We start from the raw sequence: 21,415 nt of genomic DNA on the forward strand, positions 1-21,415 counted from the left end.
TCTACAAAGTGGTTCTGTCCTCCCCACCTGACTTTGAGTTGCTTTAAAATGCTTATCATACCAGCCTTAAAAGTGCAGGGTACAACTGCACAGCTCAGCTGATGGTGACAGCATGTATACTGCATAGATTCAGCTGAAGGTGACAGCACATGTACTGTATAGCTCAGCTGATTGGTGACAGGTTTTTGGTCTTCAATCAATACCTTAATAAGTAGATTCAGGTGTCTTAGTAGTGGCCGGCCAAAACTGACACCAACATCGGGCCTTTTCTTATATTATTGGACCATCGGATTGGACCGACGTCCCTGAAGTTAAACGTCATCAGCACAAAAACAACCAAAGGAGCTTTCTGGGATTTGGAGTAATATATTCCAACGTGACGTGATGACGTTGAGTTTATATTTTGCGTCAGTTGCTCTTGCTGCGACTGAGCGAAGATGGCGGATTCGGTGGCAGCTGGGCTTGGGGAGGAAAAAGACACCGAAACGGAGGACAAGGAGAGGGAGAAATTGACTGGGAGCAGCAAAATAAAGTCAGAGAAGAACAGCAGCCCTTCGGAAGTTACGGAAACTCTGGGTTTTTATGAGAGAAACGCTGGCAAGAAGGGTAAACAGAGCAGTCTCTCAGGTGAGTCGGTCGCTGGCCAAGCAGCCAGCTGTACCAGCGGTGGACACCACTGCCCGTCCAGCTCTGTCACAGTGGACTGTGCAAAGGCCCTGGGGGTTATGTCATATTTTTGTTTTTAATCGTTACGTTAGATATTAGCATGACACTTCGTTGTGGAGCCTCATCTAGACTGGCTAGTTAAACTACCTGCCAGCGAATTATTGCTAATGTTAATGCTAACGTCAGTGTTACGTTGGATGTGAATATTTCGTGCAATGACGTTTTATCAGAATAAATATGTAAAGTTAGCAGTCTGCAAGCTAAACTTCAGATGCAAACGAACATAAAAGACAGCTAAATATGTAGCATATTTAATCTACCTGGTTGCCAGTAGCTGGAATAAGCAGTAACCACATGCGTTCAATGTTACCGAGTGCAGGAGAATTCCAAGTCCAAAGTGGGCTAACGGGCTAGCCAGGCTGTTGGTCATGGCTAGATCTAATGACATAGCCAGGCTGTCAGTTCTAGGTGATGTGCTAGTCGGGCTGACGGGCTAGCCAGACTCGTGGTCCAGCCTAACAGGCTACCAGGGCTCTTGGTCTTAGCTAACGTAAAGCTAGCCGATGGTCTCTGTCCTAGCTAACGTTTGCTAATTATCGAGAGTGGCTGCTTACCCTTTCACCAATAACCCAGCTTCCATTCTAGAACTCATGGCATTGTTTAATCATTAGCACATGTAACTCGCCGCTATATTTCACTACTGTCAATATTCAAAAACCTGCTATGCTTTGTCTCCGTGCATGGTATGGCAACTCATATTGCTAGATAGTCCATGTAATGACAGGCAGTCGTGTAGCTTGTATCTGTCAAACGTTATCCCTTGCTAGCCAATTTTCATGCCGAACTGGGAAACCAGCTGGATATCGCAAAACCCGGAGCTGTGTAACGCAGAACGATACAGTACCTTGTGGCTAACTGACTGATTAGCCAGTTACCTTCGCTGGTTAACAGAATTGAAAATAGATACATTTCTTAGCATTGTAGTTCAAGTGGGTTATTATTAGGCTAAATACCTAGCTAAATGTTTTGAGGGAATACATACTTGGTTTTCATTTGTGAGGGAAGTATCAGTGTGGCAGGCAATCCATGTCTGCATTTAATTAATAATTTCTTAGTATGTATTTATTTTTAGCACGTCTAGCGTTACCCGTCTAAACCTCAATGCAGAATAAGGGTGTGTGAAGTATCGATCCGCGGTCCATGATGCTGTTCTGGGGTTCAGCCTTGACCAACGTGCTGTTTGATGGCCAAGACAAGTCTCAGTGGACATGCATTTTACTGCCAGCCAATTATAGGCTCATTTAAAAGATATTCGGAAGTATTTGCATTTGTAGATTTTACAGAGGAACGTTGACAGTGTTGACATGCAAGTAAACGCAGAATTTTTGCGCAGAATTAAAGCCATGGTCCAGTACGTGGATCTCATCGGTGTAAGGTTGGAATCGGTATCCCACGCGTACGATCCCCTTATTTCCTTAACTTTATGTAATGCTGGTTCTGTCACCGAGCATGTTTCTGCAGGGGATAAAAGTGGAACTGAACTAATGGTTAACTCTCTATCCGTCTTTATAATAGAGAAAAACAACTTTAGTACTGTTTGCTAACTAGAGTAGATTTTCAAAGCATAAAAAACATTAATAATGAAATCTCATTAAAGTCGTATGTAGAATTTTGATCATTAGCTATTCCAGTTTTTTAAAAACAAAGGTGGCCTGCATGTATAGGTACTCTATATCAACCAGTACTGTTAATGAAGTGTTTGGTATCGTATCCTAATACAGCTTCAAATAGCTCTACTGCATTTCCCAACTTATAAAGCCTATTGAGTAATAGTTATTGTGGATTTGGCCCTGATGCTTTCTGTGCTAAATGGATTTTAGACAGCCCCCACGGACTCATCCTTCCACAGGACTTACAGGACTCATCCAGCAGCAGTGGCCTTAAAATGAGCAGAGCACAATCACTTCAACGCCAACTAATTACTTTAGCTGTGATTTCTTATACCAATACAGCAGCCAGCAGGAGAATGAGATGCACAGTATATTTCAGGAGTCCATTAAGGTGTGATTGTCTTTCTTAACTTTATTTATTTATTTATTTATTTATTTTATTTTGGGGGGGCAGTTAAGGTTAAGGTTCAGCTGTCCATAGATAAAGTATTCATGGTTTCTATTGTCTGACGGATGGTCTGGTAAAGCCAGGGAGATAGATTGATCAGAGGTACTAAGCTTTTAATTTTAGCTTCTTTAAATACCGAAGCTTCACTTCCTTTTATAGTGCAGTTATAAGGCAAGCTATCAACCATAAAACAGCTCCCGGGGTCCTTTGAGGAAACCCGCTGGGTTGATGACTGAGTGGTTTTATTGGATATTTCATAAGAGTATATATGAAGGCTAAACATAGACTTGACGTAGTCTGCTGTGTTGTGGCACTAATTCAGGGCACGGCTTGGGGGTAAATGCATTCATTATCTGCCACCGTCTGCTCATGCTACCTGAATTACCTGCCTTTTGGCACGCCTTTCAGCTGCTCTGTCCTGAAGGTGAACCTGCGCATCCAGGTGCCAGTTACCTGGCAGCAGACCTAGATCTGGATATGAATATTTACACTGTCTCCATGGCAACGCTGAACTGTCAGAGGCTTTTTTTTCTGCAAGGCTGAAACACGCAAGCCAATCACAGGGCACTGGGGAACCCTGAGAGACTCCGCCCCTTACTCATTAATAATACACAATGCTCAAAGAAGCCCCTCCCCTTACTCATTAATAACACACACTGCTCTGAGAGACTCCTCCCCTTACTCATCAGTAACGCATAGTGGAATGAAATGCTCAGGCTCTGTGTATTCTCCAGTTGTGTTTTCACATTTGTGAGAGTAAATATGTGTATCGGCTGGTGCCAGGGGGAATGTTTTTTTGCTTCTGTTACGCCGTTGTTTAGAATTTTTATCTCTTCCTGAAATTCAGATCTCACGCTGTTCCGGTTCATCGGCACTGAGCTGACGAGGGGCTACTTTCTGGAACACAACGAGGCCAAGTACACCGAGCGGAGAGAGAGGGTGTACACATGCCTGAGAATCCCCAGGGAGCTGGAAAAGGTACGCTGTGTCTCTTCTGCCTGACGTCAGCCGTGTTTGAGTACCTGGTCTTTCGCCAGATTCTGATGTGGTCATTCGCCAAATTCAGATGTCTTTTCCACATTTGAATTTAATAACATAGCTTGACGAACGCTGTAAATGTGATTAATTTTTGCTTCTCACTAGATTAGGCATAAAGACGTGTAGTTGTTATTTTTAATCTGGTTCTCGTGCTCTGAGCTGTGTGATCCATCCCTGGGCAGAGTACTGACACCAGACAACTGCACCGGACGGGTGATGATAAACAAGTGGTCACACTGCCGCCTACTGGCCAATCAGAAGAGCTGCATCGCTCACTGCAGTGTCGTGTCTGTCCAACAGAGGGTGCTGTTGCCTCAAGGGTCCACCATGCAGTACTTTGACCTATTCAGGTTGAGTAATGAACTGCAGCGTAATAACAAGTTTGACCACCAGGCGATAAGAATGCACCACCTTGCTTTCTTATCACCAGCTCTGCTGCATGGAATGTATAATCTTATTATTATCAGTGCACACAGAGTCATTGGAAATATGGCACCTCACTCATTTTTTATGATAACAGATGCAGTATTTGCACTCTACATAGTGTTTGTAAATCAGTACTAAGTTAAACCATTTTGAAAAGGTCATATTCTAAATGCATGGCTTGGCTGTGGTGGCCTACCAACTGTGGGAAGCCATTTTGGCTCCATTAGCTGAGGACTTCCCGGGAAATGCATCCACACAGCTCTGCTTTCCACGGGGTACAGAATGGAGATTCGTTTGTAGTGGATATTTGGGGAAAGATCCCAGTATGGGAGGCTGGTTCTGTGCGCTTCCTGCTGGGCTTGTGAAGGTTGCTTGATTGGCTGCTGCAATGAGAGCTCGGGCCAATGAAAAGGCCGCTCGACCCCAGACAAAGAGGATTCCTCAGATTCCTGCGGCCCCGCCTCCCCGTGGCTCCAGTAAGCTGAGCCTCTGCTGTCTGACTGCAGCTGTGTCACCCGCTCACAGCGGCAACATGATCGCTGTCTTTGCAAAGGTGTGTGTGTTCGTGTATACGTGCGTGTGTTCCAGTGCTTGTGTGTTACCGTGCATACGCGTGTGTCTGTGGGTGTCTGTTTGTGCGTGTGTGTGTGTGTGTTTGTTTGTGTGTGTGCGTGTGTGTTTTTGTGTGTGTGTGCATGTGCACACTCAGCAGATTCCCTTTAGCTGTGGTCATGTTTAACCCGGGTAGCAGCTGTCTGTGGCGCACTGTTGGCTGGGTGTTAGTGTCCATGCTGTACTCTGGCTCTGCCGGTTGGCAGATGTAAGTTCATTCTCATGTTTTAGCCACACTGTTTTCTGTGCGTTAATGTTGATGCTGAACCTTGATCCTGCAGCTGATGCTCTTCGGGTTCTTCCTGTGCCTGGATGCCTTCCTGTACGTGTTCACCCTGCTGCCCCTGCGGGTCCTGCTGGCTCTGGTTCGACTGCTCACCCTGCCCTGCTGCGGCCTCAGGTGAGCGTCCAGTACGCCCCGTTATATACCCTAAATACGTGGAACAGTCTCATATACCCTAAACACAGGGAACAGTCACGTATACCCTAAACACAGGGAGCAGTCTCATATACCCTAAACACAGGGAAGAGTTATATATACCCTAAACATGGGGAGCAGTCCCATATACCCTATACTCAGAAAGCATTCATGTATACCCTGTACACAGGGAATGGTCATATATGCCCTATATATACACATGAAACTGTCCTGCTCCATTTGTATATCTTATATAGGCTGAAAGTTTAGCATGGAAGTGCTGCACATGTGATCTTGTTTCGTTATGAAACATATGTGCCACGTGGCTCGCCTATTAATCAGCAGCTAAAGCAGAAGTAAATGGTAAATGGACTGCATTTATATAGCGCTTTTATCCAAAGCGCTTTACAATTGATGCCTCTCATTCACCCATACACACACACTCATACACACACCAACGGTGAAAGGCTGCCATGCAAGGTACCAATCAGCTCGTTGGGAGCAATTAGGTGTTAGGTGTCTCTCTCAGGGAGACTTCGACACACCCAGGGCGGGGGATCGAATCAGCATGCCTCCGACTGCCAGACAGCCGCTTTTACCTCCTGAGCTATGTCGCCCCCCCCTAGAAGTGCCCCCCTAAGCCTTTATCCAGGACCTTATCCAGGCTTTCATTCCGTTTGCTTCGTTACAGAAACACGAGTTACTGGCGTTTGTACGGTCAGGCATTCCTAAACTCAGACGAAAATGCCTCATTTAAATAAAGTGCGTTTTATGTCTGAATGTTTCTCACGTTGAAGTGGCACACTACACTGCGTCCTTGAACGAACCCCAGCAGTGCGCGGTTATGTCTGTGCGTGTCTGTGCGTTCAGCGAGTACACAGTCCATATGTATGTGCTGCACTGCAGAGCGCCACACCCATGGTAGGTGTGAAATGTTTTGAAGCCGAGCATTTCGTTTTCCAGTCCTGACGTTATTTATGTCCATAAGAACATAAACTGAAATCTGAAATATCAAAGTTTCATCAGCAACACGACACACACAGGACATGGGGAAGAAGATTAAACAGGTTGTGATTATTTTCCCCCTCCCCTTCTCTTCCACTTTTTCTGCCCTCAGGGCATATGTCTGCCCGTACTGCAAAAAGAGCAGGTAGGCCGGTCTGCCTGTGGCTCTGTGTGCGCGGACGGCAGGTGTGGCTTCGCCCCGCTGTAGAGCTTCAGCCCACCGCCGTCTCCGTAGATCTGGCAGTCGAGCAGCTTCGCTTCCCTTCTCTTTAACACCGCCGCCGGTCTCCCTGTCCGGAGAGGTCCCCGCCCGACGGCAGCGCTGGCGCTAAGGCCGCGGTTGCACCGGAACGCCGAGCGTTCGCGTAGCGGAAACGAAGCATTCCAGTCGAGTGTGCTACTTGTAGTGCGCACTTGGCGCCCGACCACGGCTTGTGTAACGGTTGTAGTGCGCTAGCTCGGGCGCCAAAAGCAAGCTTCCGCTACGTGAACGCTCTGGGGCGGTGGGAGAGAAACGGGCCTCATTCAGCTTCGCTCAGCATAGCCGCAGTTTCACCATTAATGGCTCACTTCACACTGAGGGTTTGCGGCCTGTCCAGAAGCTTTATGTGCAGGGGAGGAATGTGACACCTCCACCCTGATCACTGCTGTAACACATCCACCCTGATCACTGCTGTAACACATCCACCCTGATTACTACTGTAACACATCCACCCTGATCACTACTGTAACACATCCACCCTGATCACTGCTGTAACACATCCACCCTGATCACTACTGTAACACATCCACCCTGATCACTACTGTAACACATCCACCCTGATTACTACTGTAACACATCCACCCTGATCACTACTGTAATACATCCACCCTGATTGCTACTGTAATACATCCACCCTGATCAGTACTCTAACACATCGATCCTCATTACTACAGTAACACAGCCACCGTGATCATTACTGTAACCCATCCTTCCTGATTAGTACTGTAACGTCAGTGTAAAACGTGCTTTGGAATGTCAGGTCAGCAGGAAGTTTGAGAAAATGAGCATTACATCCTAAGTTAAAGTGGAAACATCTTGAAAATCTACCTGGACTTTGTTCTTTGTTTGTTCTGTGAAACACCAGTATCTCCATTTGAGTGCTGCTGGGGATACTGTAGAGCTCAGTAGGAGAAGATAGTCGGCGTTGCCCCCCAGGACTTAATTCTGTTGGCAGAGGGTTCTAGACGATGGATTGAAGAGGCTGAAGCTGTGGAATCCACTTGCTTGGATATCCCAACAGAAACTCCAGCCTGTCAATCACAGTGGGCTGAGTGTGGTCACAGTGACTAATGCCCCCTAGTGGCTGAGAGTGGGTCTGCCATGGTAAATGGACTGCATTTATATAGCGCTTTTATCCAAAGCGCTTTACAATTGATGCCTCTCATTCGCCAGAGCAGTTAGGGGTTAGGTGTCTTGCTCAAGGACACTTCGACATGCCCAGGGCGGGGTTTGAACCGGCAACCCTCCGACTGCCAGACAATTGGTCTTACCTCCTGAGCTATGTCGCCCCCATGGGAGAGGCCTATGTGCTTTTTTTATAATCTGAGAATCTTATCTACAATCAAGAAATCGCCCATCGGTTGTTTCTGCTTTTTGTGCTTCTTTGGCTCAGAAACCATCATTTCTGCTTTTGTTGTGAGGATATTTATTCAGAAATTTTGGTTCACAGAAGCGTGATTATTATATATATTATCACTTCCCTTTCTGTCACAGTTTATCTCACCGCAGTATCACGACTGCCTGGCTAGCATAGCTGTAGCATTTTTGAAGACGGTGCTAAATGAAGGCTACCAGAGATTTATACGAGTTTGTTTTTTGGAGGTGTGGAGCTGTGGTACCTAAAAGCCTGTTAACCCCAGCACATTCTGAGCATCCTCATGCTAACCACCTCCCCCTGTAACATTGAGCTCGCTGCGGTGTGCTTTGCAGAACAGATGAAGGTTAAATTCCGCGATGCGGGGGCCCTGTCGCTCCAAACGCAGCGGCTAGCTCCTGGCTTACAGTGGAGGGGTATTAGCCTGAGCCGCTAAGCCGCCAAACTGCTAATGGAATGAATTGGCTGTTTAATGTGATGAGATTGACCTGTAGCCTCACCCTGCTATGAGTGGCCTGCCGTTCACCCTGCACCGCAATACAACTTCTCTACTCAGCCACATGGGGACGCTCTTCACATTAAAAATTTTTCATGGGATTGTAGGAAACGTTAATATTTGTACTGAACTGGGATGAAGTTCCACCTCAGGGACTGAATTAGACATCTTGATGTGCAGTGGTTCCCCCTTTGTAGCCAGCAAACTGACAATTTTGAGTGACTCAGCAAAAGAAGTATCAAATTAATTAAACTTAACTTAACCCCTTCTTGAGTCCTGTGATATCTTACCGTGTTCGTTCCCTGGATGTACTAACGCCATTGGCTGAATGCTTTTTTGTAATAGTGTAGTGATCAGCATTATGTATGTCAAAGCAGATCTTTTAAATTCTTAGGAATCTGATAAACCAGGTCTGTCTGTCTGTGTGCAGCAGAGTATGTGTGTCAGCCACAGTCACATGGTATCTCCACCTGGTGAAGATTGTGACTCAGGGTCTGGTTTAGTGTTCAAGGACCTACTGGCTGAGAGCCACATGTGGACTCTTGGGAAACCTAAATACTTCTGAGTATGCTTCAGTTGCGTAACATACAATATAACCTAAATACTTCTGAGTATCCTTCAGTTGCGTAACATACAATATAACCTAAATACTTCTGAGTATCCTTCAGCTGCGTAAAATGCAATATAAAGAAATCATGTAATTTCTAATTTTCTGTTTCATTTTCTTTTACGCATGTTGCATGTTGTACTTACTGGAATCTTAATAATAATAATAATAATAATATCTCTCTCTGTCTAAAGACCCAGTCTGATGTAGTGTAGTTCTATCCCTGGACTAACATGTCCTTTTCTGTGTGTGTGTGTGCATGTGCGTGTGCGTGTGTGTGTACACGCGTGTGTGTGTGTGTGTATTTTCAGCGGCTCACGGCTCCTGCAGCCGGCCCAGGTGTGTGACCTGTTGAAGGGCTTCATCATGATCATCTGTTACTCCATGATGCACTATGTGGACTACTCCATGATGTACCACCTGATCCGGGGGCAGTCGGTCATAAAGCTGTACATCATCTACAACATGCTGGAGGTATGTCTATAACATGCCTACCCTCATGCAGGTAGTGGATTGGCTGCTTGAAATTGGTCTTCCCTTCCCACTTGCAGGTAGTGGATTGGCTGTTTGAACTTGGCTGTCCCCCTTGCAGGTAGCGGATCGGCTGTTCTCCTCCTTTGGCCAGGACATCCTGGACGCACTGTACTGGACTGCCACAGAGCCAAAGAAGAAGAAGCGGGCCCACATTGGAGTCATTCCCCACTTCCTCATGGCTGTGTTGTATGTCTGTATCCTTCCACAGGGTTCAGAGGTCAGGGTTCAGCACTGTGTGTGCTAGTTTCTGCAGGGTGTGTGTGTGTGTGTGTGTGTGTGTGTGTGTTATTTTCTGCAATGTATGTTAGTTTGAGAAGTGTGTGTGTGTAGGTTTGAGCAGTGTGTGTGTGTGTGTGTGTGTAGGTTTGAGCAGTGTGTGTGTTAGCTCCAGCACTGTGCAGTTTTCCTCAGCATTTTTCCACAGTTCTCCATGCCATTCTCATAATGGTCCAAGCCACGACCCTCAACGTGGCCTTCAACTCTCACAACAAGTCACTGCTCACCATCATGATGTCCAACAATGTGAGTTTCTTCAGATAGAAAACCCAAAAGCTAGCCTGCATTTTTGTTAAACTCACCTGCACTGGATAGCTTGTTAGTTTACTAGTAGCTGTTGCTGGCTGTAACAGAGCTGGTGTTGTTGGTAATGTAGCAAACAAGGAAAGATTTTGAAAATTGTGATTAGTGTTCGAAAGCTAGCAAATAAATTATTTTAAAGAAATGGTATTAGCTACCTACTTTTAGCTACGGTAGAGCTGCAAACTGAGCAAGCAAATATTTCAGATGAATTAACTTTCATTAAAATGATGGTTTCCTGACATGTAACTTGTTTTGCTGGGACTTGTGACAACAGCAAATCTTACTGCCTCTGTCTTATAAGGGTCAGATTGAGTTTACTTTAAGCCTCTTTGTTAGGTTTGAGTTCCTTCAGTTACGTGGATAACTGTGTAAGGAATAATTAAAATGCCTACTACAGTGTCTCTGTCACAGGCAAGGATAAGCCTCACTGCAGTTTGATTGAACAAACCTCATGTTTGTCCCCTTTTTATCACATGCAGTTTGTGGAGATCAAAGGAAGCGTGTTCAAGAAGTTTGAGAAGAATAACCTGTTTCAGATGTCCAACAGTGGTAAGATCTTCCAGCTGTGCTTTTCATTCCATACATGGCCAGGAGGCCATGACTGGTCAAAATGTGGGCTTGGTTTTACGAAACTCCTGTGAATCTCATCAGGAAAAGATGAGTGATTCTTCTGAGCACGCTCAGATCTGAATCTCATGAGGAAAAGATGAGAGATCCTTCTGAGCATTTATGAACTGAGACAGAGTTGCAGCAATCAGTGCTTTAAGCATTTTGCTTGGCTATGATTATTTTTGCTTAGTATTTTAATGTGCTTCTGGATTATACTGTGTGTGTATTATGAATTTTTTTAAATGAATGAATGTATTTAGCAGTGTGTTTAGAGAAGGTATTTTGAGAGGTATTTGGAATATATGTCTGAAATGCGGTTTTGTCATTGGTAGGGGTGCTTGTTTTTATCAAATCAAATTGATTCTTTTTGTATAGCGCTTTTTACAACTATTTTTTAGCACCAGTGTCTTTCCTTCCTAGATATCAAAGAAAGATTCACCAACTACGTGCTGCTCCTGATCGTGTGTCTTCGGAACATGGAGCAGTTCTCATGGAACCCAGGTAATGAGGAGCTCCTTTCTACAGACACTGTATTACTGCCCAGCTGTAACAGACGAAGGGTCTGTTTTCCTTTTCGTTAAAACGCTCAACTGCACAGAATTTTAAAAGTACTGTTTTCTGTGGTTCTCACTGAGTGGAACTGCTGTGCGTGTTGGCTTCTCCAAGTACACTGTGTTACTGTCTGATCGTCTGCTGAGTCAGTGTATGATGACTGGCTGACTGTTGTGTGCTACTTATCCCAAAGTTCCGATCACCTGTGGGTTCTGTTCCCTGACGTCTGCATGGTCATTGCCTCAGAGATCGCCGTCGACATTGTAAAGCACGCTTTCATCACAAAGTTCAATGACATCACGGCAGACGTAAGTGCGGTGTGCACGACATCACAGCAGATGTATCTACGGTCCCTGTGACATCACAGTAGATGTAATTGCAGTACCTATGACATCACGGTAGTTGTAACAGTAGTACCTGACATACGTGATACCATTTTAGATATGGCTATAAATCCTTCCATGTATGTCTCCTGGCCTGTTATGCTAATTATGCCATAGGATTATGTCACTGTGTGACTTACATTTGCAGTCTGTAATTATACAGTCTGTGTACAGACTGTATACTGCATCCTGGTTCACAAATTTTACCAGAAGATTCCTCGTGTTCTTTGTCCCCTCAGGTCTACAGCGAATACAGAGCCAGTCTGGCCTTCGACCTCGTGAGCAGTCGGCAGAAGAACGTGAGTCGGAAATGAGAAACCACGTTTGTGTTACAGCGTCTTCATCTGCAGCAGTGTGCAAGCAGGCCCTCGGTATCAGGAACAGGAAGCTGCTGGATTAAACCTAATGTAGTTCACATCGAATATAGCAGCTTCACAAACCACAGTGGAGATGTCTAAATCAGGAACCTTACTGTCAGAGATGCAGATTGAGTTATACACAGTGGAGCTTTCTAAATGCCAAATCAGGTGCTGTAGTTACACACATGCAGATTGAGTTGTACACAGTGGAGCCATCTAACTGCCAAATCAGAGACATATTAATGTAAATGCAGATAGAGTTTTACACAGTGGAGCTTTCTAACTGTTAAATCAGAGACTTATGAATGCAGATAGAGTTGTACACAGTGTCCTGATTGTGACCCGTCTGTGTGACCTCAGGCTTATACAGACTACAGCGACTCTGTCTCCAGGAGAATGGGATTCATCCCTCTTCCTCTGGCTTTGCTGGTGAGTTCAGCTGTTCTTCAGCACACCTTCAGTCACCTGCTTCTCCTTTCCTTAGTCATACTTACTTACTGTGTCCTGTATAGGACCCAAGTGATTTATGATATCCATTTTTAAAACTGGTGATACATTATTTGGTTGTTTGATGCATACATTTTATGATGCCTATTATAAATGTGTTTTTTAGCCATTATTTGTGTCTCTGGAGGAGTGTGTGGATCAGTGTAGAAGCTAATGGGGAATGTGTGGATCAGTGTAGTTTCTGATTGGAGAGTGTGTGGATCAGTGTAGTTCCTGATTGGAGAGTGCGTGGATCAGTGTAATCACTGATGTGTTGTGATTGTTGTGCGGCAGCTGATCCGAGTGGTGACCAGCTCAGTGAGGATACAGGGGTCGCTGGTCCTGGTCTGTCTGCTGCTCTTCTACCTGGGGTGAGATTCATTTCCCAGTCCAACATTTTACACTTCACTGGTGCAGGGCTTCTGTGTGGTCTTCAGGTCCATGCTTTAGTCCCTCTGTCATTTACATGGCTGTAGTCCTTCTGCCATTTACACTGCTGTAGTCCCTCAAATTAGCACTGCTGTAGATACAGTCTAGCTTGTGAAGTGTGTGTAGACCTGATTTGTGAGCTCACTTTATGACCTGATTTGGGAGCTCCAGCCCTCAACCATGTATCTGTACTTAAGTGGCACTCAAGTGTATTTCTCAAAGATCAAAGCATGTCACTGTTGGATTGAACGGATGTGCCTGACCTACAGTGACCCTCTACACACTGTCTTTCCCCAGGATGATAACACTCAAAGTGTTGAACAGCATTGTCCTGCTGGGAAAGTCTTGTTTATATATTAAGGAGGCCAACATGGAGGAGAAGCTGTTCCAGACCCCCCCCACTGCGGCCCCGGGGAGGGCCTCCAGCAAGACCAACAGGAGCAGATTCACGGCCCCCCCAGGTAAGAACCCAGACTGTTTCCCCCAGGTTAGACACCTTGACTGGACCGATTCTGCAGGTTAGAGACCTACACTAGACCGGTTTTGCAGATTAGAGACCTACACTGGATCGGTTCTGCAGGTTTGAGACCTACACTGGACCGGTTCTGCAGGTTAGAGACCTACACTGGACCGGTTCTGCAGGTTAGAGACCTACACTGGACCGGTTCTGCAGGTTAGAGACCTACACTGGACTGGTTCTGCAGGTTAGAGACCTACACTGGACTGTTTCTGCAGGTTAGAGACCTACACTGGACTGTTTCTGCAGGTTAGAGACCTACACGGGCCATGGTCTAACACTGCATGTGAGAGACCCTGCAGCTGTGTGTTCTCTGTGGTGTCCTGTGCCCTTTGACCTGCCCTCCCTGCACATGCCCAGTAAGGGGCTGCTGCTCTGTCTGTCTGTCCAGCTTGCTCTGTCCTGCAGTCCTGCTGATCCAGCCCCAGAGCACAGCTGCCTGCTTTTGCAAGGGCTGTCCTGTTCTACTGCCCGTCTCCCAGCAGGGCACACTCTGTCAGTCAAGGGCACACACTGCCAGCTAAGGGTACACTCTACCAGCTAAGGGTGCACTGCCAGCTAAGGGCACACATTGCCAGCTAAGGGTACACTCTACCAGCTAAGGACACACACTGCCAGCTAAGGGCACACTCTACCAGCTAAGGGTGCACTACCAGCTAAGGGCACACATTGCCAGCTAAGGGCACACTCTGCCAGCTAAGGACACACTCTGCCAGCTAAGGGCACACTCTGCCAGCTAAGGACACACACTGCCAGCTAAGGGCACACTGTGCCAGCTAAGGGTGCACTACCAGCTAAGGACACACACTACCAGCTAAGGACACACTCTACCAGCTAAGGGTTCACTGTGCCAGCTAAGGGCACACACTGCCCGCTAAGGGCATACTCAACCAGCTGAGGGCACACTTTGCCAGCTAAGGGCACACACTTTGTTCAGGGTGCACTATGTTCAGGCTAGGGTGCTCTGTGTTCAGGCTAAGCGCTCTCCTCCCTTGCTCAGCACCTGCATTGGCCTCTGCTCTTGTCTCCCTCTCTCTGCCCCAGGGCCGGGGGGGCTTGTCTCCCCTCTGCTTACCGCGACAGACCCGTGTGCAGCCGCCTGTCCCAAACCCTCCTCCCTGCTCCCCCCACCCCTCGCTGGCTTCCTGTTTCCCCAAACCCCAGGTAGGGCCCAGTCAGCACCCCAGAACCCTCCTGCTCTAACCCCCCTCATTGCAGAAAGCCTCTGTTCCAACTCTCCGCTAGCAGCCTGCTTTCGCTGGAGCACACACGGCATGCTGGGTACTGGAGTACACAGGGAGGAATCACTCTGCCTGCCACATGGCATGCTGAGAATTGGATTGCGCAGGAAGGAGTAATTGCCAGCCACATGGCTTGCTGGGAATTGGAGTGCACAGGGAGGAGTCACTCTACCAGCCACATTGCATGCTGGGTATTCACAATGCCTCTTTCAGTTCCAATTCTGTCCAGAGCTCAAATCTTACAACGAAGGACCATGATTCTTTGTGAACAGATTTCTTACTTCAGTGTGAATAGGTTCCCAAGCTTCGCTGACTTTGATTGGAATGTTTGCTTCCACCTTGAAGGCTTTTTAATACTCTTCCTGGAAGCAGTAACGGAAATATGTATGTACTTATAAAGTCAGGTTACGCAGGTGGTGTTGATAAACGTTTTACGTTCAGGAAGCCTTCTTTTACGTAGTTATTTGGCATTTTATACATTGTTCCTTGCAATTAATTACAGGTTTTTTAGTGAATATCACTCCAGGGCTATGGATGTATAATCCAGGGCTATGAAGGTGTATCCAGGGCTACAAATTTATAATCCAGGGATATGAATGTATAATCCAGGCCTATGAAGGTGTATCCAGGGCTATGAATGTATAATCTGTGTTATTTTCACCGTCCCTAGCCCACGTTATCGGGCTTTACAGGGTGCATCCAGCTGAACTCGCTGCCTGTGTGTTTTTTTCCCCAGAGAAGGAGGGAGCTTTCCTGCAGCTGGCCTGTGTGTTATAATGCCCGTGCTTTGATCTGAACGTGTCAGAGCTAACACTAACAGAGCAGTGTTTTCACCCCCCCTCCCCCCAAACCCAGGCAATCCCGCAGACGAGGGCGTGTCCCCGTCCATCACCAGCCAGCCCGTCCAGCAGGCGGACAGCCCCGCCCCCGGCCCCGGCCCCGCCCCCGGCATCCCCACCAGCAGCTCGGACCAGTTCCTGACCACGCCCGACGAGAGCGAGGAGAAGGAGCTCGCGCCGGACGGGACCGAACTCAAGCACCGAACCCCCAAAAAGGACCTGCTGGAGATCGACCGTTTCACAATATGCGGGAACCGCATCGACTGACCCTCCCCTCCTGCAGAGGGCGCTGCAGCATGCGCCAAGTGCCACGGGACGGCGGGAGCCTTTCCTCGCCAAAGAGAGTGGCGCCCGAGTATTTATTGAAATGCACAGTGTAATTTATTGTTGACTGGAAGAATTAAATGTAGCTTTCTGCTTTTCCCTGGCCTCGTTCCTTGAAGTGGACATCTACTGGGAGAGGCCTGGGCGGAAGAACAACACCCACTCCCTCTCAACTCCGCCTTCTCCCTCTTAACCCCGCCCACTCCCTCTCAACTCCGCCTTCTCCCTCTTAACCCCGCCCACTTCATCTCAACTCCGCCTTCTCCCTCTCAACCCCGCCCACTTTCATTCAACCCCACCCACTCCTTTTCAACTCCACCCACTCCCTCTGAACTCCGCCCCCTCCCTCTCAACCCTGTCCTCTCCCTCTCAACTCCGCCTTCTCCCTCTCAACCCCGCCCACTCTCATTCAACTCCACCCACTCCCTCTGAACTCCGCCTTCTCCCTCTCAACCCCGCCCACTCTCATTCAACTCCGCCCACTCCCTCTGAACTCCGCCCTCTCCCTCTCAACCCTGTCCTCTCCCTCTCAACTCCGCCCTCTCCCCCTGACCCCACCCCTCTCCTCCTAATTAGGCATTTACTGGATGTGGCCAAGGGGATGAACAAGCCCTGACCCCGTACCCCCCTGCCCCGCTCGGCGATGGGACCCCCATCGCCATGGAAACGGGCGGCTCAGACGCAGTGGCGGCTGCAGTTCAGCAGCGAATCCCGCGAAAGGCCTTCAGTACAGGAAGACGTGCCTGGGACACTTCAGAGGAACTGACGCGCAGTTTCTATCGGAGAACAGTGCAGTGACACGGACACTGAACGAGGATGCGGGAAAATGCATCAGTTCACCCCGCCCCCTCCCCCACCGGTGTTACAGGTTATCAAAATAAAAGTCAAAATCATAACCCATCAGTAATCTGGTTTACTTTAAAGAGCACCAGACAGCGTGAATGGCGAGATAAGTGATTGTGCTGAAATGATGAGTTTGATTCAAATGCAGTCCGTGTAAAAAAAAAAATATATATCTGTTTGCAATTCTAACGGGTTTTGAAAATTTTATTTAAAGCTAAAAGCTGCAACAAAATGAAGAGATATTTTTGCAGCAAACACTAAACTTTTGTATGTCATCACATTGTAGGCTAAGATTTATCCTGCAGGAACTTAATGATCATTTTTATTCTCCAGTGCAATCAGTATTTTTGTTAGGCGAGTCAAGCAAACGTTACACACGTGTGTGAGAATATTTTACTGCAATTTTTTTTTTTCCAGGTTTGTATTTGCTGCTGTTCTGACGTTGGATTGTTTGAGTTTTGCTTTGGGTATTTTTTTTTATTTTTTATTTTGTTTTGCACTGAAGTACCATGCTGTCTTAAACGTCATGCTTTGCTACAGGGCCTACATTGCACTGTGGCATTTTAATGTTTGACTCACAACCTTGAACAAAGCATCATAGCTCTGTTTCCATGGTGAAATGACATGTTATTTACCACTGTAGGAAATTCTGATGTGGGTTTGAGAACGTAGCCTGCTTGTGTGAAAATGTGTTGGTACTCATGTACAAGCGCTTGCCCCATACAACTTATTTGGACAAAATTGCCAATTAATTGTTTTTTGGAGTGTGGGATTTTTTTTTTTTTGAAATGTGATGTTTTAAATGACTAATTTTGCAACCCTTCTGTGTAAAAATCTACAGGGGAGATTATGGATACATGTATATAAACATGTCTGAGTTAGCTGCCAACTTTTTAAAAGACCAATAAGGCATTTTATCCTGCAAGCAGTGTATGGGCGTGGCTCAAAAATGCTTAAGATTTTTACGGCTATCATTGACCAGTTATCAGAAGACTATGAAATCTACATGCCAGCATCAATCCCATTTTCACGTACAGAAACATTTGCCTTTATTGTACATCAATCATGAAATAGTTGAGACGCTTCAGTTTTGAGAGCTTAAATCATAGTCTTTTAGCAAGTTGGATGGTTTGTCAAATAGCATTTTGTTTTTGCATGGAACAGTTTTGGACACCTCAGAATTATCTTTGTCATGTGTTGTAAGCAATCTCAAAGAATTATGGTTTCACTAATTTTAATTTCTCATGTTTCAAAATAGCTGTACTTCTGTAGGAAGCACAGCCAATTGGGGGTGATAAATAAAAGATTTTGTAACTTTATTTGTTGCATTTTTTCCGTGGAAACATTTTGTGAAGGTAAAGTTCTATCTGACAGGTATCTATACATTACTGATCTATCATTGACAGAGAATACTGAAAATGATAGACCAGTAATGTATTGTATTGACTTCTGATTGTAGTTTTTTCCTGATTTTCCATTGTGCTGCAAAGTATTGTGGGTAATCCCCATCACCAAAGTGCCCAGAGATACTTTAGAGAAGGGCAATGTGGAGCCCTCTGACACTTGCATATGTATGGGACAGCTCCGAACCCTCGGTCACTCAAGCGAGATGGTGCATTGAAATGCATGAAGGCAGAATGGTAAACTTAGAGACGGGACGGTGGGCATGTCTTTGGACTTTCGTTGAATCGAGCCATGTGACCTCTCTTTTTTAGTTCCTTTATGTTGGCGGGACTACCATAAAAAGACCGTCTGAAATCTACCCACAGATCTTAACGGCATATAGTCGCATTACTTAAAAGAAGGTTGTATTCAGGGTAGAGCTTGAAGTCCCCTTCATGCCGTTCCCTCCTGCCCTCTAGTGGAAAAATATACATGCAACAGTGAAGCGGCTTTTCTCACGCCGTGAAGCGTTGTCGTTGACTGAGAGCTCTGATTAAGCACTGCCTCCTGTATCACTTATGAAAGTTCTTCCATATTTAGCAACTTAATTGGGTAAATTACACCAGTACAATTTGTCAAGTAATGTTTACAAACTGCATGGCCCACGTCTTCAAGCTAGCTAAAATTCCCAAACAATTGGTTAGAGAACCACATTGGGTTTATGCCAGTGAAGTCAGTACTAAGGGGAACTGCTGTAGAAAACACCAGAAGAATTTGTGGCCAAGCAACATTTCACTTGTTTTTCTTTTGCATACGTTGGGTCGGAATGGGTTATTATCACACATTGGTCCAATTGTAAAGATAACGGGTTTAGTGTTCTATTATCGATCGTTTTTTTTTTTTTTTGAAAAGGTTTAAGCAAAGCTGTCATTTTACAGACATGTTATATTCCAAGTCACGTCATACTGGTATTTTATTAACTAGTATTATTGTAGTTGTTGCCACTTGTGGCACGGAATGGTAATTCATTATTTTCGCAATGTGCGTGATATTTCAGTATAATAAATGTGAGGAGCAATTGTAGAGCTCGTCCCTGCAATAAATCATCGCTCCTTGTTTGTCACTGACAACCAGCTACCTGTTCTGAATTCACCGTCCCAATCGTGATTTGTCATATCGTGGACAGGTGAGATCTCTCTCTCTCTCTCTCTCTCTCTCTCTCTCATGCACGCACGTGCGCGCGCTGAGGTTCGCGCGCACTCCGCGATCACGGTGACGGTTCTGGCAGCACTGAGCAGCAGACAGCAACGCATCCGTCTTTACGCAGCGCACGAGCGATGAGCAGATAACCTGAGCGAGATGTCCACCCTGAACCGAGCCCGGGAGAGCAGAACTTAATCTAGGAGTTCTTATCTGGAACATTATTACATTTTTTTATGTAAAGATCTGATCTGACCAAAATATCTCCTTTTTTATACCCCTTGAATAACCCCTCTTCCCTTAGTTTCTTTCCTTTTATTATTGCCAGTTTGTTTTGAACAACTTTGGTCCTGCCATGCTGGGGAAAGTGGGGTTGCTTTTTCTCGCCTGCTGTTGGGGGGTGGCCACCACGGAGCCTCAGAAAGCTGCCAAACAATTCCAGCCAGGAACTTTGGATTTCGGTTTTGTTCCTTCTGGAGTTTACGAGACGCTCGCCTACTATGAGCCTGGAGCGATCGGGATTCTCTTTCACATGGTGCACGCTTTCCTGTACGTGGTGCAGCCTAACCCCTTCCCCAAAGGTGAGTTGCTTTTCTCTCACGCCAGTGCCTTCCCCAGGTGTGCCGGCAGGTAAAGTATGCGCATACGCATACATTTCTCCATCCCTGATTTTTGGGTTTGTGTCATTAAACACAGGTCATTTTACGCTCGGTCCAACGTCGGTCACTTTTGCCTGCAAATGCACCGAACTAAACCAATTAGTTTCCTTGATTAATTGGTTAATTGGCTCCCTGATAAGTTAGCAGTTAATCACAATAATTTGGACGTGCCACTCATTTAATGCAAGGAATCCAGAAGAGATAAATATTCACAGGACTGGTCCTGTTGTTGCTAAATTGCAGAAATTGGTGGACAGTAACACACACAAACACCTCCTACTTTGTTGTACACTCATATTTTGTTACAATGGCAAAACTGGGGGTTTGTCAGACAGCCAAATATTTGAAGGAGATTGATTGAACTGTATAGTATGATTACGTCTGATTGAGGAGTATGAAGCTACAGCACCTAATGTGTGGTGATAATATTGATTCTGACATACAGTAGGAATACATTTGAATCAAGGCTGTCTTTTCTGTGTGGTGGTGGTGGTTTGTTCCTCATTCAGGGAGCTGAGGTCATGATAGAAGGTAAAGTCCAATAGGATTGGTCTTAAGTCCTTACCATTTTCGGTGTTCGTAATCAATTTAGAAAATCTTGTGATTAGGCGTGGCTTTCTGAGTCACCTGCTTAATTAGGTAATCCTGTAATCTGGAGGGCCATATGTTGCTATGTGTTAGTTTCAGAGTCAGATGCTGTTTTCTCTGGATTAGAAAAATGGGGGCTTTTTACATTTTGAATAATGAATGCCAGGCATTACATAACTGAAGGGAACTGGATACATATTTAATCAAACACTCCGTAAGCATGGCTTCCATTTCTGCTTCTGAATAATGTTATTTGGATTTTAAACATTTGTGGTATCATACTGACCGACAGAGCACACATTTTTACATCCACTGCTCATTGTTAAAGCTGTTGTACAATATATTTACTGGATACTATTGATACTATTAATTCATCCAAGTTCTTTTTTTGCATCCCATGATATCTTTGCTCTGTAGACTGAATCCCAAGTCACTGTGCTCTGTATAAATATTTCTCTCTTTGGTTGTTAACCAGTGAGCAGGTAGATTGTGTAGCTCCAGTACTTTTAAATGCAACTCAGTGTTTTTATGATAAATGATATGATGAAAAGAATCGGATTTTACTATAGAGCTAATCAGATTAGCATGCACTTCTGTCACGTCACCCACCACCACTTTTCACTCCGCAGTCCCCCAGCTGAGCTGCGCAGTCACTCTGCAGCCCACCTGCTGAGCTGCCCAGTCACCCCGCAGTCCCCCTGCAGTCCCCCAGCTGAGCTGCGCAGTCACCCCGCAGTCCCCTAGCTGAGCTGCGCAGTCACCCCGCAGTCCCCTAGCTGAGCTGCGCAGCACCCCACCCCCTGGTGATACGTCTGCGCAGAGCAGTCTAGATTTGCTGCAGGCACCGCAGTCAGTGAGTTCCAATGC

At 46.0% G+C, this 21,415-nt stretch overlaps 2 protein-coding genes across 11 annotated transcripts in view; both read left to right on the plus strand.

Annotated features, from left to right (window-relative positions):
- The first annotated feature begins 397 nt into the window (after window positions 1–397).
- Window positions 398–18,037, plus strand: LOC135254563 (transmembrane anterior posterior transformation protein 1 homolog). 4 transcript variants are annotated; one of them, XM_064334829.1, is made up of 16 exons: window positions 398–627; window positions 3,632–3,762; window positions 5,142–5,260; window positions 6,396–6,428; window positions 9,335–9,497; window positions 9,616–9,751; window positions 9,982–10,079; window positions 10,616–10,685; window positions 11,166–11,245; window positions 11,495–11,605; window positions 11,920–11,979; window positions 12,400–12,468; window positions 12,820–12,896; window positions 13,252–13,415; window positions 14,516–14,635; window positions 15,568–18,037. In XM_064334829.1, the coding sequence occupies exons 1-16, from the start codon at window positions 438–440 to the stop codon at window positions 15,816–15,818; spliced, it is 1,872 nt and encodes a 623-aa protein (XP_064190899.1). In that variant the 5' UTR covers window positions 398–437; the 3' UTR covers window positions 15,819–18,037. The 4 variants fall into 4 exon arrangements, with proteins under 4 accessions (XP_064190899.1, XP_064190902.1, XP_064190900.1 ...); XM_064334832.1 differs by lacking the exon at window positions 14,516–14,635; XM_064334830.1 differs by lacking the exon at window positions 6,396–6,428 and having other exon boundaries at window positions 399–627.
- A 1,317-nt stretch (window positions 18,038–19,354) lies between these two features.
- The window catches only part of LOC135254567 (prominin-1-A-like), a 29,555-nt gene continuing 27,494 nt past the window's right edge, over window positions 19,355–21,415 (plus strand). For 6 of the 7 annotated variants that reach the window (XM_064334842.1, XM_064334837.1, XM_064334839.1 and 3 more), the window contains exon 1: window positions 19,355–19,882. In XM_064334842.1, the coding sequence (XP_064190912.1) occupies window positions 19,657–19,882 (226 nt within the window). In that variant the 5' untranslated portion in view covers window positions 19,355–19,656. The remainder of the gene's footprint in view (window positions 19,883–21,415) is intronic. The other variant, XM_064334838.1, reaches the window with a different exon arrangement.

The sequence above is a fragment of the Anguilla rostrata genome, chromosome 5 (assembly GCF_018555375.3).
Source record: "Anguilla rostrata isolate EN2019 chromosome 5, ASM1855537v3, whole genome shotgun sequence".
Classification (NCBI taxonomy): Eukaryota; Metazoa; Chordata; class Actinopteri; order Anguilliformes; family Anguillidae; genus Anguilla; species Anguilla rostrata.

What these genes read in the sequence shown, in the direction of transcription:
- LOC135254563 (XM_064334829.1), top strand. Translation starts at nt 438, where the DNA reads ATGGCGGATTCGGTGGCAGCTGGGCTTGGGGAGGAAAAAGACACCGAA. An exon ending in TCAATGACATCACGGCAGAC is followed by an intron (nt 11,606 to 11,919) that starts GTAAGTGCGGTG and finishes TTGTCCCCTCAG; the next exon opens with GTCTACAGCGAATACAGAGC. An exon ending in TGAGCAGTCGGCAGAAGAAC is followed by an intron (nt 11,980 to 12,399) that starts GTGAGTCGGAAA and finishes GTGTGACCTCAG; the next exon opens with GCTTATACAGACTACAGCGA.